The sequence below is a fragment of the Hemibagrus wyckioides genome, linkage group LG17 (assembly GCF_019097595.1).
Source record: "Hemibagrus wyckioides isolate EC202008001 linkage group LG17, SWU_Hwy_1.0, whole genome shotgun sequence".
Lineage (NCBI taxonomy): Eukaryota > Metazoa > Chordata > Actinopteri > Siluriformes > Bagridae > Hemibagrus > Hemibagrus wyckioides.
Genome location: NC_080726.1, coordinates 11,227,501 through 11,246,693, shown reverse-complemented (window position 1 = coordinate 11,246,693; position 19,193 = coordinate 11,227,501). Strand labels below are relative to the sequence as shown.

The 19,193-nt window shown below is 37.6% G+C and overlaps 2 protein-coding genes across 2 annotated transcripts; both read right to left on the bottom strand.

Moving 5' to 3' along the window:
* Positions 1-2,139: 2,139 nt before the first annotated feature.
* guca1c (guanylate cyclase activator 1C) lies at positions 2,140-4,046 on the bottom strand. The gene is made up of 3 exons (XM_058414034.1): positions 3,786-4,046; positions 3,020-3,169; positions 2,140-2,319 (listed from the first exon to the last, which is right to left on the bottom strand). The coding sequence occupies exons 1-3, from the start codon at positions 3,978-3,980 to the stop codon at positions 2,140-2,142; spliced, it is 525 nt and encodes a 174-aa protein (XP_058270017.1). The 5' UTR covers positions 3,981-4,046.
* Positions 4,047-7,169: 3,123 nt separating this feature from the next.
* On the bottom strand, positions 7,170-18,577 carry LOC131368080 (TPA-induced transmembrane protein). Its single transcript, XM_058413931.1, has 8 exons — positions 18,244-18,577; positions 17,521-17,604; positions 14,094-14,168; positions 13,345-13,480; positions 12,301-12,428; positions 11,933-12,003; positions 11,386-11,561; positions 7,170-9,112 (listed from the first exon to the last, which is right to left on the bottom strand). The coding sequence occupies exons 1-8, from the start codon at positions 18,310-18,312 to the stop codon at positions 9,105-9,107; spliced, it is 747 nt and encodes a 248-aa protein (XP_058269914.1). The 5' UTR covers positions 18,313-18,577; the 3' UTR covers positions 7,170-9,104.
* Between the last annotated feature and the right edge of the window lie 616 nt (positions 18,578-19,193).

Sequence of the window (19,193 nt, the reverse complement as noted above, 5' to 3'; positions counted from 1 at the left end):
CCTGCCCAGAATACTATAGTTACTGAATAAATAAATGAACAATACATTTTCTTAATATTAGTAAACCTATTTGTTGCAATGACTGAACTTGTGTAAAGGTTCTGTGAAGAGGCACAAATTAGGTCTTCGAAGTTAGAAGTATTAATGCAAAGCAAATGCTATATAATTGTTTTGTGTGGCCTAGAATCATCTATTCTCATTGATTTAGCTTGTCCCTTTACAGTGTTGTTAGTCCCTTACTTTTAAACAATGCTAGAAATGTCTTATGAAATTAGGTTTAATTACAAAGTATATTTAAACATTAACAGTGTTCCCAAGAAGTCTCAGAGAAATGCCTGGAACACTTTCTTTATTATATAACTTCCTAAACACTAATTGGCCTTTTAAACAGTCCTTTGATTAAGTCCACAGTAACTGGATATTTACATTTCTGCAGACACCTTTATTTAGAACAACTTTTAATTTATATACAGGTTAAGGTCCTTGCTCAATGGCCCAATAGTGGCAGCTTGATGGACTTGGGCTTTGAACTCGCACCTTTTGAGCAATGGTCCAACACGTTAACCTCTAAGCTACAACATCCCTGAAACATACAGGTGAAAAAACACAATTGACAAGATAGTTGCTATGTTGCTATGCACAATGTGGTCATTTTAAAGTTAGCATGTGAGTTTAATGATATAACGTGCGAGGATGTGATTTGGCAGAAATTTGCAGCTCCATACTGACTGGTAGATTTCACTCTGTCCTGCAATAACTGCTGGCATTACTAATATTGCATGTCCTGATAAAATATTTGCTTTTTGGTATTCTGAAATATTACTGTTTGATTTACAGAATTGCCAGCATCCAAATTGGCACCCATGTGAAATAGCAGCTTCAGACAGACAGTCAGATAATGTGAAATGTGTGGCAATTCAGTTTCAAAGCTCAGTGACTTCATATGGTGAGTGAACACAAACCGATCGTCTTGTTGACATACAGGGCTTTGCATAGGATGTACAAGTTATTATACCCCATGTACTGAAACTTACAATGACTCTTAAGACTTTCTTAATATGCCTTTTAAGACTCATCTTAATATTTTAATCTTTAGTTAAGAGTAAGCATGCTGCTTTTAGACACTCTAAAAGGTATTTGTATTTACAGATTTATTTCTAGAGCAGTTTAAAACTACTGTGATGAACTTTAGAAGGCGAACAAACAGGTCACAGGTTGGTTAATAAAATAGTACTGGGTTTTGCAAATTCAAATTTAATTAAGGCAACAATTAGAGACATTATATAGCATTACAAAAGGATACTGGAATTACTCTTCAGCCAGCACATTCTCGTAAAGTTATCCAGAATTTTGACTAGCTCACATAAAATAAACATCAAGAACATATTCACAAAGTACGCAATGAAGTGGCGGTCTATATGTTAACGAGAAGAAAAATTAAATACTGAGGAGAAATGCTGCAGAAAAATATTCAGCCGGCTTAGCAGGGTTAAGATGTTTGGATATCCAGTGTTGCTACTGGTTTATGCTAGTTTCAACACAATTCAGTTGGACTGTTCCAATTTAGGAGCCAAGCCACTCCTTGCAGACCTTTATCTATCCTGGTAAACTATTTAACATGTAGATACAAACAGAGACACATATCATATGTCTGTGAAATCCTTTACATTTACCTCCCGCTATCACCTACACACATTTTATTCGATTACAACAAATTGATTTTTAAGGTTGCACATTGTGATGGAAATAAGGCTTGTGCCTATGACTTGGCATTGCACACAGTGTCTTTAACCAACTTCTTCTGTCCATTGACTATAATCTCCAACACACGAGTCAGGTCCATCATCCTGGTGAGCATCTCCATGATGTCAGGTTGCTCCTTAACACCAGTGATGAACTCTTCTAAAGTCAGCTCACCTAAAACAAAAGGCATCATAAACTAGTGTTACAACTCAGAGTCAGTATCCTAAGCTAGGGCTGTCAGAGTAAAGTCCATTAGTGCCATAGGAGATTTGTGTTTTTCCATTTCCGGCATATTAAAATCAGCACAAAATGGTCTTGATGTTTAGATAATAAGTTGACTTAGGTGTATTTAACACTTAGCAATTTTAAGACATAATCTGGATTAATAGTGTACCTTCAAAACCAAATGTCTTCTTTGGTAAACTTAATCAGTTTCTGAGAAATGTGTACGTTTCTTACAGCATATAACATTTTGAACTGGGTCATACCTTCATTATTAACATCAATCCTTTTATAAATGAGTGTCACAATCTCCTCCGGAGGGTCATCATAGATCCGGGTGATATCCTGAATAGCCTGTGTGAAAATGATATCAAGTCAATTTTGGCTCTTAGATTACACTTTGCTACCCAACTCTAAAAATCTAACTCATGTCTGTTGCCAACTTTATTCTAAATCAAGTTTTAACAAAAGCCGTAGAGAAAAACCTGAAGGGAAACCTGAACAATTTGGGAATCCAAACAGTTGGGCATGCAGTTATAAACGTCATGCTCTAAAACAATCTAGAGATCTTTAGTTGTCCCACTGGAGGAATGCTATATAGCCCATGTTTTCCTCTACGAAAGGCATTTTATTAAGCAATGCCAAATATCCAAAAGAACCTTTGACCTAAGCTGTAGAAGTGTAGAATAACCTATTAATCATGAATCAAGGAACGTTAATTACAGGACTGTGATCAGCATGTAGGAGAGCAGCAAAGCATTGCACTACAATGATGAAGTGAGCAATATGCCAGTTGGATTTAGGTTAGGATTAAGTTTTATGGGTTCAAAGATTAAGAGCACTCGGAAACACAGGATCAGACTTGTTAACCCTCTCCATGGTTAATCTCTGCCACAGAAGTCTGTTTGTTTTTCAGTAAGAGAAATCTTTGTACATACAAAAATGTCATTTTCCAGTGCCTCTCCATTGGAAGCGTCACTAATCCCAGTGATATTAAAAAGAGTTTAGAATTATACTGAACACCAAGACACATGTAGAAGGATGGTTTGTATACCTTGAATATGGTCTCCATCTCGTCTTTGTCAATTTTTCCATTTCCATCTTGATCAAAAAGTTTGAAGTACCACTTCAGTTTCTGGTTGATCTCTCCTTTGAGTAGCAAACTTACGGCTGCTATATATTCAACGAAATCGATATACCCATCCTAAACAGAAAAGAGATGCTTAAGGTTATAACTGGGAGAAAATCTGTTGAAGAAAATGATGAAAATGTCTTAATGTCATCGATTAGAAAAAAATTTTCACTGCCATTTTTTGGTGATCTTTAAATACAAGCATTTGCACTAATAATACTTTTAACGGTCTGGATATTTTTGTGTGTTCTTTCTATCTATCTATCTATCTATCTATCTATCTATCTATCTATCTATCTATCTATCTATCTATCTATCTATCTATCTATCTATCTATCTATCTATCTATCTATCTATCTATCTATCTATCTATCTATCTACACAAACCATCAATTGTTGGCTGTTAGGCTGTCAAGGTTGAACAGGTTGTGATTCTTCGGAAAAAAAATATTAGAATAGTTTAGGGTGGCTTTTTTGTACAAGCCTTTTAGTTGAATGATCATAAAATACCGTTCCCCTTTTCTTTTAAATGTATAAAACTTTATCAAATATAAAAAAGATCACTTCATTTGTCACAAAATTTTTACACCACAGTGTGGTGTATTATTGATGATGAATTCACAATTACAATTATTTCGATTCTCCACTATTCACTTTTTTTGATTGGATGCAGTATGGATACTCTTACCCCATCCATGTCAAAAGTGTAGAAGACCTGGTCAACATAGCTGCTGGCCTCCTCGGTCATACCCTGCATCTGTAGCATGTTCTTCAGTTCAAACAGGGTGATGAGCCCAGATGGAGACTCCCTCATGAACTTATTGTACCAATGGTGCATGTCCTCAGCTAGGATTTCATCCAAGTTGGATCCATGAGCACCCATAACTCCAAAAGTGAAATTATTTTACTTTGATGTGAATAATAGTGCTGTATGTCTCCTTCCTTTGACTCAGTGCTCCAGAAGCAAAAGCAGCAAATAGTCCTCAAGTCAGCGGTGATGGAGATGTTGTTGATTCCTGGCTGGACTTGGGAAATGCCAGACCTGAGCAAGTATTATCTAAAGCCCTTAAGCCTTTTGGCAACTAAAAGGAGAGCTAACTCCTTAACAAGATAAGTGTTGAACTCTTCTCCAAAAAAAGGACGTAGAATTCTTACACAAGTCAACTCTTTAAATAATGCCGCACTAATAATAAACTCACCACCCAAGCTGGATTAAGGCATCCGAAGATATTAACCTCTCTGTTTCCAATAAGAGATCAGGAATGAGCCAATGAGCTTTCACATATTCCTGAGCTTCCTGATATTTCTGCCCATTGCATTTAGAGTCAGCAGAATGATTTCCCTGTATAAGTGTTGTGGTTTGGGGAAACACTTAAGAGATAGCAAAAATACATGTCTCATAAGGAGTTACTATATACGTAAGGTGGTAAAATCCATTAATCCATCAACCACTTTATCCTGGTCACTGTTGTGGTGGCTATCCCAGGAACACTTGGTGTGAGGCCAGAATACACCCTGGAGAGGACACCAATCTATCGCAAGACACTCACACCCCAGCACACACACACACACACTTTAGTGTAACCAATCAACCTACCATCATGTTTTGGGGGAAGTTATTTTGGGAGAACTCAGCATAAACTTGCACACACATTGGAAGAACATGTATTTAACTGCCATTTAACATCTTTATGAACATATACACTTTATTGCCAAAAGTTTTGGGACACCCCTCCAGTTCATTGAATTCAGGTGTTGTTTTTCAGGAGTTGGGCTCGGCCTCCAGTGAAAGGAACTCTTAATGCTTCAGCATACCAAGACATTTTGGACAATTTCATGCTCCCAACTTTGTGGGAACAGTTTAGGGATGGCCACCTTCCTGTTCCAACATGACTGCACACCAGTGCACAAAGCAAGGTCCATAAAGACATGGATGAGGGAGTTTCAACCCCTGAAAAACAACACCTGAATTCGGGGGGTGTCCCAAAACTTTTGGCAATATAGTGTATGTCAGTGGTTTCCAACCCTGTCCCTGGAATACCCCTACATTGTACATTTTCTGCTATATCAGCCAGATACTGATTTAGAAAGAGCATGATAATTAGCTAATTTGTTGAAGAAGGTGCAGTAGATGAGTAGAAGCGACTAAATGTGCAGGGTACAAGTACTCCAGACTCAGCACAAATGTCCCAGGCAAGAGTTTTCAATTAATCAAACTGCCAAAGATCAGCGCTCCAATTTTAGTAAAGCTGGTATTAGACAATTAACATCCTCTACAACTGATTAAATGAATGGCAGATTGTTTCTGTTCACCTGTTTTCTAGAATGTACAGCAAAACTGCTCCTTAATGCACCAGGAAAATTAACAAAACTATTGGAAAGATATATTTTGATATGAATGAGTATATTTGGAATAAAAAGACTAATAAAATAACTAGACATGATTATTATTATTTATTTATTTTATTTTATTTTTTACAAAAGATTCTAGTAGACTTCTACTGTTTTAGAAACACTGTGTCAATGAAGATTTCCACAAATAATATTATTTAGAAATTTTTTAGATTTAATTAATTAATATTTTTAGAAATAAATAATATTTCTGTAGTAAACACACCAATAAATTAAATGCCCTAAATGTAGCAACACTGCTCCTGATTTGATTTAAAGTACTTTAAGCTGATTGAAGAATTCTCCATCTATCTATCTATCTATCTATCTATCTATCTATCTATCTATCTATCTATCTATCTATCTATCTATCTATCTATCTATCTCTCATCTCTCTCTCTCTCTCTCTCTCTCTCTCTCTCTCTCTCTCTCTCTCTATATATATATATATATATATATATATATATATATATATTCAGACTTATTTCGTCCAAACAATCCAATTTTTAACTGGTCAATTTAATAGAAACAACTGTTTGATTATACGTAGATCATATATGGGTAAATCGTATATAAAATCAGTGATGTGGTGGAGACACAATACATAAAATCATGTCGATACCGGCCAATTGTTTCAGTCAACACTGACATTAAACAGAACTGGGGAAACATCTGATCTCTGTGACTCTCAGAAACTGCTGATCTGGGATTTTCTCACTCAGCAAGCTCTCAGCAAGAGTTTACACAGTGTGGTGCAAACAAACAAACAAAAACCCCATCCAGTAAACAGCAGTCCTGTGTGTGGGAATGCCTTGTTGATGAGACAGATCACAGAAGTCTGGCCACAGTGGTTCGAGCTGAGGGTTACGGTAACTCAAATAACCATGTTTTACACTTCTGGTCAGCAGAAAAGCATCTCAGAAAGCAGAATAAGGCATACTGAGACGCACATGGCCTAGATCAGTGGATGACCTCCTCAGATCAGAAACAGAAATCTGAGGCTACAACAGGAACAAGTTCACCTAAACATGACAGATGAAGACTAGAAAAAAAGTCTTGTTATTTCAAGAATTGTTATTTCACTATTTAATTCAATGACACATTTTTTATCAAAAACTGAAACAGAAGAGTAGACCTTTAAAGTTTATAGGGTATTCATGTATAAGAATAGATACCTTACTCAGTTGTTTTCCACATAGTGCTTATAATGCAAGCCTCTAGTGAGGCATTAAAGTTCACTAAGAGATGGGTTGATTAATGACTGACTGACCTAACTTTTCTCAGAAGGATTTGGTCATGCTGACACACTGTGTGTAGGACATTAACAATTAACCTGCTAAATATATGCTAATATAATTAGAGATGTTTTTTTAAACAGTATTCAGTGTGTGTGTGTGTGTGTGTGTGTGTGTAATGGGAGTGTGTGTTATGGGAGGTTATGATGTTATATTATGGAGGTCCTGTCAAAGTTTGAGCTTGCCAAAAAATTTGCAGGATTTCCTTTTGGTTATCGAGGTTATGGTTGGGGTTAGTGTGTATGTGTGTGTGTGTGTGTGTGAGAGAGAGAGAGAGACAGAGACAGAGACAGATGGAGACAGTGAGAGAGAGACAGAGAGAGAAAGAAAGAAAATCATTAAACATCAAGTTTTAAATATCAGTGAAAGTAATAAAATAAACAGGCTTTCTTGTGCAAACGTTGTTTTTTTTATTTCATCAATTTATAAAAAAACAATATGGACAACCACTAAATAAAATAACACCAAAAAATTCAAATTAAACTCAACATATAATAAATAAAGCAACTACATCTAAATTCCTTTTTTTACAATGCTCCAAATGTAGTCACTGCTGTATGATGAAAGTAACAGCTTGAGTTTAGTGGTGATCTTGTTAAGAGCTTTATTAGAAACTAGATTTACTCTGCCTTGAACAAGACTAAACACTTTGCTAGCCTAGACAGAGAATACAGATATATAATTCAGTGCTGGGAGTTTCTAGGAGCAGGGTTCGGAAACGCTGCACCAGGGTCATGAAGCTTTAGCAGATGAAAAATGAGAAAAATGAACTGTGTACAGTGTTTTCCTTCTCTCAGAACTATTCACTTAGCCCGGACATGTTAGGGGAAGCTCTAAGTAGCATAACGTCTAATGAAAAAAATAAAAATAAAAATAAATACATCCAGTGTACCTGAATCATTACACACTTGGCATCAAAAGACAATACCATTAAGTAATACCATTTGTACACAAAGGAACAATAATCTGTAAAACTGGAATTACAATCACTTCTAATACATTCAAACGAAATACTACAGACATGATGCTTGTGCCAAATTACACAATATTTGCACAACATTATAACCACCTGCCTAATATTGTGTTGGTCCCCCTTTTATTCTGCCAAAACAGCCGTGTCTGGTCGAGGCATGGACTCCACTAGATCCCTAAAGGTGTGCTGTGGTATCTGGCACTAAGATGTTAGCAGCAGATCCTTTAAGTCCTGTAAAGTTGCGAGGTGGGACATCCATGACCCTTTCCACCTCGCAACTTACAGGACTTAAAGTGACATGTATGAGTGACATGGGATTTTCAACTAGCAATGTAAAAGCAATGGCAAATTTAGAATTTCTGCATAGTTTTATGCAGCAGATCCAAAAAAATCTGATTAAAATGATCTCTGTAGTGTACAATTATAAATGTATAATTTTGGGAAGCAATATGCACTGTAATATTTTTGTTGACCATCATTACAACGTCATTTCACAGCTCACTTCGAATTAACAGAGGCTATAATCTTTGGGGGGTTTTGGGGGAGGGGGGTGAAAAGTTATAAGATACAGTATAGATAAAATATCTACTTATATTTACTTGATCAAAGATACAAATTCATCAAAAATAAACAATTTGCACAAGGTATTACAAAGGAAAAACAAAATTGGTAGTTTAAAAAAATATCTAGTCTAAACACACTGGCCAAATGATTATAATATATAATAAATAATTAATGCATTCACAGGGGCACCTCGAAATGGCTAAAGTGTTGAAAGTAACATGGTGTCATATGAAGAAACAGCGCCGCCTTGTGGCACCTTCAATCACTGTTAAAATACAGATATCCTCAGTATAAACATAGATTGAGTTAATTAATATTTTGCATTCATACTGATACCAGTATAATACATTAAAGCATCATTTTCTACTATACAATTCAAATATAAGAGATACAAAAGGGTCTCAATATGGACCCCTCGAAACATTCTCATGGAACAAAACAGGATGGAAAATATCCAGAGTTCCACTCCCAAAAGATAATCACAAAATGTGCCTGATAAAGCTCCTGAAGCAGGAAAATGAATAAAAGGTTAATATAAACCTTGAACAGGCTTCCTATTGTAAAACCGGAAAAGAAGCAGTTATACGAATCCAACCTGCTTGAGAAAAATGTTCTCATTTACAGTAAGTGTTGCTGTCAACGTCATAAAAATAATCTTTAAAACAGTGGATCCAATGTAAGGAAAGGCACACGCAGAATCTCATGATCGTAATGAGGTTGTCATGTGGTCATCATATACAGCAGAATGTAGAAATTTGCACCATCACTGTGGCTATATTGCAGCTCATTTAACTGTAAAGAGAAAGAAAACATTTTCGGTCAAACACACAAGGTTATACAGACTGGCCATGGTTTGAAAAACTGTTGGGGTCAATCTAATTGTGTTTTTCAAATCATTTTATACTAATATCTTATTGTACAGTAAGTAGTAATGCACACACATCCATAAAAAGACTGTAAAGCCAAACTGACTCGCCCTTTTTTTCGTAGACAACTTTCCACAACTCCACATTAGAATGGTGTAAAATCTGTGCAAGGTTTAAAGGACCATAAAGAGCTGCTGAAATGTAAAACTACATATAGGCAACTCTGTGTGTTTTTCTCATTAGTGTCTCATTTCCTATTTTGTACTAATGTATTAAATCTATCTATATTAGCTAACATTCCATTAATTAATATTGTGTTATGTTGCAAAACCTTGTTAGAAATAGTTCACTGATAAAAGCCAGAGGATAATGATTAAAACATTTACGGCACAGGGGCAGTGATAGCTCAAGTGGTTAGAGTCAGGATTAGAATATCTGGACTCGAGCCCTAGTACTAACCCTAACCCATTGCTGAGCAACTGAGCAAGGCTCTTAACCCACTCTACTCCAAGGGCGGTGCATTATAGCTGCCCCTGCGCTCTGACCACAACTTCCTTAACTGGGATATGTGAAGAAAAGAATTCCACTGTGCTGTAATGTATGTGTGGCGATAATAATAGCTTCGTCTTGATTATTATATTACTTAACTAATTTAGCGCAAGTGTTAACAAAAACACGTACTGCATGAGAGACCGATGGAAATACATGCTTGAGGATGATCAAGTCAAACAGATCTGATTAGATGATTATGTAATAATTGTGACAGACCTCATCCAGACTTCATCCTCAAGCATTTAGAGTTTATTGGACACTATCCTTAGTCTTTATGAGGTCTTACATTCAGTTGAGCATTAACTTCATAGCTGTTACTTTCTTCTGAAAAATCTAACTAATAAACAAAAAAAATAAAGCATGACAACTCATGTCAGATCTTTTCCTACCTTTAATTTCCTACAGCAAGGTAAAAAATGTTTTAAAGGAAGCAATAACTTACACAATATCTATACAACTGTCCACACACCCAAGTGTCATCAGTGAAGTGATTCTGATTAACCCCAATTAAAAGGTTCCTTGTTTCTGTAAGTTTCTTCCTGGTTTAAACTGACTGCTGAAGCCAAAGTACTTACTAAGCATGTTATTGTTGAAAGGTGAGAAGAGGGGAATATTCATGGAAGCCATAATCAACAAGTGGAAACAATGAGGCACCATGGTGAAAAGAACAGGATTTCCATCTAAAATTAACAAAAGAACTAGAAGAAGCGAGAGTGCCAAAAGATCTGCGTCAACATTATAGGAGGAGCAGGAATAACTGACGAAATACTGGTTCCTCTCTGCATGACAACAATCTCTTGTATTGTTCATGTGTGACTAGATAGAAGGGTTTTCCACATAAAAAAAAACACAAAAAATGTGACCCAAAATGTGTTAGGGTCTGATGAAACCAAGACAGAATGTTATGGCCATTAGTCTGAAAGATATAAGAATTTCATCCAAAGAAAACACCGTACCTATTGTGAAGCATATGGTGGTGGAAACATTATGCTATGGAGCTGATTTGCTTCAGTTGGGACTTAGATAGATCCAAAGACCAACCCATTCTGACCCAGAAACCTACAGTCCTCTCACAGCTAAAGGGGAAGGACCTTTCAGCATGATAACAACCAAAGCACTACAAAGGAATGGCTTTGAAAACCTGTGTAATGACATGAAGAGGAATAAATCTGCCTAATCAAGACACACTCAAAGTACTAACTTTGTAGACTCTTGCCAAAAAGAGTGAGCACAGTAATACAAGAGAATTTCTTGATATTATTAAAAAATAAATTAATTAATTAAAAAATAAAATAAAATAAAATAAAATAAAAAGATTTATTAGTGATGGGTTGTGCACACTTATGCAACCAGGTTAATGCAATGATTTTTTTTCTATTTCCTCTAAAACTTTTTTTAATCTACTTCATTTTTATTGGTTGTTATAACCAATTGAAGATTGTGAGATGTGATAATGTGACACGAGTTTTACTGCACAGGAGACTGCATTTTATTTGCGAGGTCTCCCTCACTCTATAGATCTGATATTCTTAGAAAACTCTATCAATTTTTGCTGCCAGGTATTGTGTTAAATATAATAAACAAAAGTGGTGAAGACAAAACTCAGCATTAATAGTAACAGGCACATACTGAGAGCTTTAGTTATACCTTCCATCGTGAGTGAAGATGGCTCGATATAAAGTGGGTCACCAGGCTCCTCGTCGAGTAGCTGCTGCAGGAGCACACTGTACACCATCTCTTTGCTCAGAGTGTATTGTATAATCTGCTGGTGCTCTTTAGGCATCATAAATTCCAGCTGATACTCAAAACTAAAACTGCTGTTTCTGAAACAGAGTGAAGAGACAAAGATTTCTATTGCATGTTCACTAAAGGTGTGTACTGAAACGTTGAAAAGATCTTTTCTGTAGACTTTATGTAAACACTGAGCTATTTTCTCGGTCTGCCTTCTGCAAGTTCCTGTGAATTAAGTGTAAACAGGCTTTTGCAAACACACCCTCTGGCTCTTAGAGTTACGCACGATAAAACAGAGGAGACTTCAAAGACAGCTGCACTCAAACAAAGCTGAAATACTTTTATACATTAGAGAATGGTACAACAATTGCTCTGAACTTGCTCTGAACTGAACCCATCTGTGACCTACAATTTCAGACTATGTGGCTGTGTACTGAAAGGTTACAAAAGGGCAAGGGTTTACCTCTGTGGTTGAACTGCAGCATGGTTGAAATATCGGCTCAGGGCAAATGAGGAATCGTAGACATGAGTCAGCTTCAGAGGAAGAGAAAGAAAAAGTAAAGGCAACTTGAACAATTACTTGACCTGAAATGGAAATACCCCAAGTTTCCCAAAAACATTCTTTTCAATAAATGCAGCTTTAGAATGAATCCAGCTTGCTGGGAGGAGTTAGCTTTTCATTTAGGATATTGGGGAATATAAGATTGTATGTTTGTGTTTGCAATATTGTTTAATAGGATGTGTATAAAGCAAGAGGAAATGAAACTGGTCAGCAATGCTGTAGAAGGCAAAGCCAATTCTAAATTGGGTAGCACATTACAGTTCTCTCACCTTTTGTGTAAGACTGGACTGTAATCCTTCATCTAGTGTTAAGTTGAGAAGTGTGAAATTCCCACTAAAGACGCGCGGAACGACAAACTCTTCTACGTTGTACACGTCATCCACATCCTTTCGATGAACTGTGAAACGAAGAGGCACGTATGGTCAGATGTCATGAGAGAAATTTGTCTGCACTTAGATGTATGTGGATGTAAAATATTTAATTATGTACTACATGTATGGTAATCTAGGAAAAAACAATTAGACCAATTATTCGCTTTATTATAGAATTATTTTTTCTACCTACACCATATTCTGGCACCTCACCTTTAAGACACAATAAATATATTACAGGAAAATGTTGCTTTTATATTTTTGCAAAAATCGAGTTGGGTAACCAGAGTTTAAAATGCTAGATCTTTACTTGGAGTTGCAAAAGCAAAAGAGGAACACACTGCAGGAAATCCTGTATGGTTTACACTATGAAGTATACACAGTATATATAAGTCTGGATTTCACTGTGTGAAGTGTTTTCCCAAGCCGTCACACATGTATGTATGGCAGCTTACATTAAATAAGATCCAGGAATATACTGTGATCTGGACAAAATAATTCTCACAAAAATGACGGTACCATCAATAATAATAATGATAATAATAATAATAGTAATAATAATAATAATAATAATAAGGAGAACTGAAGATAATGATCTTGTCAAACGTTGTTTCATTATGGAGCCACGTTGAATCAATTATAAGCATTAGGACCACATAGAAAAATTTCCTCTGCCTGAAACAGGCAACTGTGAAAACGACACTGTGCCTCTTTACATATTTGTTCTGAGACAGTCTATAATTAGCTCCGAGTCTACTGCTAAATAAAATAAACAGGAAGTGGCTGTGTTTTTCTGTTTTGCTTTGAGTACCTCAAACTGGAATTTCCATCATTCTATGCATGTTTAAGTATATCTTTTGGAATAATGCATAACAATGTATAACAAGGCATTTAACGGACTAGAGATATATACGCTCTGTGCAGTGTGTGGTAACAGTATACCTGAGCAGAGATACATAGACAGAAAGATGACAAGGATGATTACAGTGAAGATGATAAGAATGAGCATCCACACTTTGAGCTTCCAACAGACTGATTCATTCAGCTCATTTTTCAGTCTGCCAAGATTTCCCAGGGGCTGCAAATAAATTAAATTGTAAAAATATATATATATATATAACGCTCTCAGACAAGATTAAACACTTCATAAATAGGGAGACTACATAATACTGATCATCTCTAGTATTTTCATTATGTCTTTGCACAGATTGTACTGCTACAGTAATCAAACTCTCTCGTCAAGTGAATAAACAGATATAGCAAATTTAAAAAATAAAAATAAACTTTACTGAGGCCACACGCTTTCCTTTACGGTTATGCATCACGCAGATAATGCAATTCCCGAAGGAAACGATCCTCCATGTACCCACATACAAATAAAACACTGTTTATTAAAATGTTAACACATATGAGGATAACACTAAGCTAGCATTTTCCTTAAAAACATTTAAATATACTTATAATGCATTACAGGCTTTAAAGGTTTCCCCAAGCAGTGCTACATTTACTGTTTTATTAAAGATCTCCCAAAACACTACAAGCAAGTAATCAGTGCTCTACAGCCCAAAATTACCAGGGTTCCTGGGTGTATTAAGCTGGAACAGACCAGAAAACTAGAATAGCCAAGATGTCCTAAAGTCCTTGGTTGTAATCGAGTACACAACAACTTCAAGAAAAAAAAAACACACTACCTTATTAGAAGATTGCCCTGATGAATCATCTAAGAGATCTCCCACAATTAGGTGAGCTCCATTGCTCTCAGCATTCTGAGTATGCAAACAACACAGCATTACACACATACAGTATATCATCATGAATCTAATTACATTCTGAATACCAATCCATAGAGGAAAAAACCTGACTGATATAAAACTGAGATGATATCTGTTAGTATAAAATATATTCTGGCAGATGACACAGTTCAGTGCTTGGTATTTTTAATTTAGGATGTCACGCTGGCATTCCGCACTGTTTTCTGCCACACAGGGTCAGGTTTCTGTTTCACCCACATAAAGACTCCAGCTAAAAGCAAGTTGGACCTGCTTTGCTTCTAGTGAGAATTGGGTGTTGCCATGGAAAAGACACCAGAGGCTATGAATGTGATTTTGTTATATGAATGAAGGTTATATGAAAGGTCATACGAATTAAGTCAGATTGTAATGGTATAATGTGGTTACTATGATACAGATACACTCATTAGCCACTCTATCGGGTAAATGTACAATAAAGGTCACGTTGTGACAATATTTTTGACTGTATACCGATCAGGCATTATGACCACCTGCCTAATATTGTGTTGGTCCCCCTTTTCCTGCCAAAACAGCCCTGACCCATCATGCACTTTCTATCAGAACTTTTCTGTTAGAACCAGCATTAACTTCTTCAGCAATTTAAGCAACAGTAGCTCGTCTGTTGGATCGGATCACACGGTCCAGCTTTCGCTCCCCACGGGCATCAGTGAGCCTTGGCCGCCCATGAACCTGTCGCCGGTTCATCACTGTTCCTTCCTTGGACCACTTTTGATAGATACTGACCACTGCAGACCGGGAACACCCCACAAGAGCTGCAGTTTTGGAGATGCTCTGATCCAGTCGTCTAGCCATCACAATTTGGTCCTTGTCAAACTCACTCAAATCCTTACACTTGCCCATTTTTCCTGCTTCTAACACATCAACTTTGAGGACAAAATGTTCACTTGCTGCCTAATATATCCCACCCACTAACAGGTGCCATGATGAGGAGATAATCAGTGTTACTCACTTCACCTCTCACTGCTCATAATGTTATGACTGATCGGTGTATGTTCCTATGTAGAGCGATATGTGTTTGTCAACCCAGGATTACACAGACATACACACTTAAACAATACCCTATATGACCAAAAGTATGTGGATTCAGACCATCACACCCATACAGTATGTACCTTTTCCCAAACTGTTGCTAGCGGTCTCAGATGTCTTTATATGATGCATCATTAGGATTTTCTTCCACTAAAAGCAAGGGGCCTAAACGTGTTCCAGCATGACAGTGTACCAGTGCACTATGGTCAGACATAGTTGGGCAAGGTTGCTGTTGAAGGTTTCTAGTGGCCAGCACCTTTGAATTCAACGCCATGTAACAGTTTTGGAACTGTGCTCCAGGGTTTCTCTCCCAAAAATCAGTGCTCAACTTCACTAAAGGTCTTGTGGTTGAAATCCCCACAGCCACATTCCAAGAATAACAGCTGCAAGAGGGTGGGGTGGAGGACATCGGTTTGGAATGGGATGGTCAGTAATTGTTTTGACCTATACTACTCACAAAAAGTTAAGGATATTTGGCTTTTGGGTGAAATTTATGGAAAATGTAAAAAGTTCATGCTACAGTGATATTATATCATGAAAGTAGGGCATTTAAGTAGAAGCATGCGATGGTGATTTCCTCATCTCAAACAATTTATTGAAACAAAAGCCAACAACAGTGGTGGGTATACCACAACAAAAAATGTCAATGTCTCAATAATTTGTCATGTGCCCTTGACCATCAATTACAGCTTGACAACGACGTGTCATGTTGTTCATGAGTCGACTTCTTGTCTGCTGAGGCATGGCATTCCACTCTTCTTGAAGGGCGGCCCTCAGGTCATTGAGGTTCTGGGGTGCAGGGTTATGAGCCTCTACATGGCGACTCAGCTGATCCTATAGGTTTTCTATGGGATTCAGGTCTGGAGAAAGTGCAGGCCACTCCATTTGAGGTACCCCAGCCTCCAGCAGCCATTCCCTAATGATGTGACCTCAATGAGCTGGAGCATTGTCGTCCATGAAGATGAAATTAGGCCTGTGTTGTTCATGCAGGGGCACAATGACTGGATTAATGATGTTATTCAGATAGTATTAGCTTGTCACTGTACCATTTACAAGATGTAGGGCAGTTCTGTATTGAGTAGACACACCTGCCCAGACTGTAACACCACCACAACAGTATCTGATCCAGTGTCTCTCCTTAACGTCTCCAACATCGTTGGCGGCCATCATTTCTGCTCAACATGAATCGACTTTCATCAGAGAAAAGCACTGAGGCCCACTGGTCCCTCTGCTCCCTGGGCCATGCAAGACGATGACGCTTGTGCCTGGTGGTGTGGTCAGGTGCCCTTGCAGGTCGTCTAGCATGCAGACCATGCTGATGTAAACGGTTTTGAGTGGTCTGACGTGACACTTGGGTGCCTCTCACCTCACTTAAATGTGCCTGGAGTTGAGTGGCATTCATCATCTGGTTCTGCAGGGCACTGTTCACAATGAAGCGGTCATCAACGTCAACAATCTCTGTATCTCTGTCGCAACCTGCTGATGACATTCTAAGCTCGGTGGCCACTTCCCTCTGAACATCCTGTTTGAAGCCTCATAGTGGTGAGGTACTGTTGATCAATTGTTATGTGTGGTCTTGGTCTCATGATGTCAAAATGTGAACAGCATGATGAAGAGGACTGTTTAAATACCAATTCTAACTGAACCAGAAAATGGACTGGTCGATTCATGGATCAAACACCAGTTGTGAATTTTGCCGTTAATCATCTTGTTAGAGAACAGCAAGTTATACAAAAAGTACTGAAACACTGAACAGTTGGACATGTGCATTCAAAAGAGTAGAGAAGGTCAAATTAAGTTCACCTGGAAAGGTTACAGTGCATTTTAGGTGCATCCTGAAATTTCACCCGAAAACTGAATATCCTTAACTTTTTGTGAGTAGTGTATATGGAAAATATACCTGATAAAACCAAAAATATAGTATTTCTAGATTTTAAACCTGCCAACTTCGTCCCCTAACTAAAGTGTTTAGAATTATTCTTAGTTGTATATCTAAAAGGTGTTGAAGATAAGACAACTAAGAACTTGTGAACAATTGTCTATCTAAAAAGTTTTGAAGATAAGACAAGTTCTTAGTTGTCATCTTCGACACTTTTTTTTTAGCTAGACAAGAAAAGCTGAGACACCAATAGATTTTTCTTCATATAAACTGAGACACCAATAGATTTTTCTTCATATAAACTGAGACACTAATAGATGTTTCTTCATTCAGACTGAGGCACAGAGATTTTTCTTCATTCTTTTTCACACACAGAGAGAGAGAGGTTTACAGACTCACCTGTGCGCCTGAGAGTAACCTGCTGTCTTCAGTGGCATTCGGCGTGTTGTGTAGATCCGAGTAGTTTCCATTACCTGGACACACCTGTAATTAAAAGCAATGATCTTTAGTTTCGTGAAAATCACCTGTAAATAAAAGCAAGCAATCTTTGGTTTCCTGATTAAAGTGCAGCAGCATAAAATGGCAGTCAGGGTCATATCTGCACTAACACTGTACCTGTATTTGTGTAAACAGTGGGAGCGGCAGTCCTTACCTGTGCGCCAACTTATAATAGGCTAGGCACGATAAATAAATAATATTTGTGCGAATAGGTGTAGAAACAACAACTTTGACAGATTGTAATACATATTAGAGCTACATAGTATGCTTAGAAAGGGGAACTTTGAACTACTTAAGGTACAAAAACTCCATTGAAATGCACCTCAACTCCAGGCTAAATGCGCGTTTGCACTTGCCCACAACACACACATACAGTCCCCCCCCCCCCCCCTCTCTCTCTCTCTCTCTCTCTCTCTCTCTCTCTCTCTCTCTAGCATTTTTTCCTTTAAGAAATATTTCCCTCTTGAATTATATTATTCCAGCACGATTAATATTTTGTTTCGGACAGGTTTCAATCCCATTTGTGCCATCATATGACGCGCAATCGAGTTTTACAATGAGTCAAAGTTTCTTCTTCATAGCTAGACGAAAACCAGACGAAACCTTGGAGCCTTGAAAACTCACCTCAACACTTATGTCGTTTTCCTCGTTATTGTTGCCGGATTGTTTAAGAACGCTTAATTCCACGTCCATGCTTTCAAATCATATCATAGCAAGTCCTTCAGACCCGGAAATCGCCGATTTCAATGGTGAGGTTACGCAAGAAGAGTCTTGAGTGACTTGTAAGGATATAACAGGTGAACACTGGACACGGCTTCTATGTTGGTTCCTCTCCAGGTTAGGAAGCTGTAATGCGGTAAACACTTCTTCTGCCTGATCTCATGGGAAAAGCGTCTGGACCACAGTGAGTAAGACTGAGCTGTCGGGTTTGCTTCTTACGACACAGTAATCATGTAAAAAAACACAAATCTCCTCCCACTACTGAACAGACCTGAATGGAGAATGCAGCTTACGGTAGAGTAACAACAATAACAATAAATATACACAATAATAAACAGTGAATAGAGTCACTATGTTGATAAAAGTTTTGGGACACCCCTCCAAATCATTGAATTCAGGTGTTGTTTTTCAGGGGTTGGGCTCGGCCCCTTAGTTCCAGTGAAAGGAACTCTTAACGCTTCAGCATACCAAGACATTTTGCACAATTTCATGCTCCCAACTTTGTTGGCAACAGTTTGGGGATGACTCCTTCTTATTCCAACATGACTGTACACCAGTGCACAAAGCAAGGTCTATAAAGACATGGATGAGTGAGTTTGGTGTGGAGGAACTGGACTGGCCTGCAAAGAGTCCTGACCTAAACCCAATAGAACACCTTTGCGATGAATTATAGCGGAGACTGTGAGCCAGACCTTCTCGTCCAACATCAGTACCTGACCTCACAAATGCACTTCTAGTGGAATGGTCAAAAATTCCCATAAACACACACCTAAATATTGTGGGAAGCCTTCCCAGAAGAGTTATAGCTGCACACCTACGGATTAAGAATGGGATGTCATTAAGGTTCATGTGCA

Coding starts and splice junctions, on each gene's coding strand:
- guca1c (XM_058414034.1), bottom strand. CDS start 3,980: ATGGGTGCTCATGGATCCAACTTGGATGAAATCCTAGCTGAGGACATG. Junction 3,170..3,785: donor ACACTTTTGACATGGATGGG/GTAAGAGTATCC, acceptor TTTTCTGTTTAG/GATGGGTATATCGATTTCGT. Junction 2,320..3,019: donor AGATGGAGACCATATTCAAG/GTATACAAACCA, acceptor ATTTTCACACAG/GCTATTCAGGATATCACCCG.
- LOC131368080 (XM_058413931.1), bottom strand. CDS start 18,312: ATGGACGTGGAATTAAGCGTTCTTAAACAATCCGGCAACAATAACGAG. Junction 17,605..18,243: donor AAAACGACATAAGTGTTGAG/GTGAGTTTTCAA, acceptor TTTTAATTACAG/GTGTGTCCAGGTAATGGAAA. Junction 12,004..12,300: donor AGTCCAGTCTTACACAAAAG/GTGAGAGAACTG, acceptor CTTCCTCTGAAG/CTGACTCATGTCTACGATTC.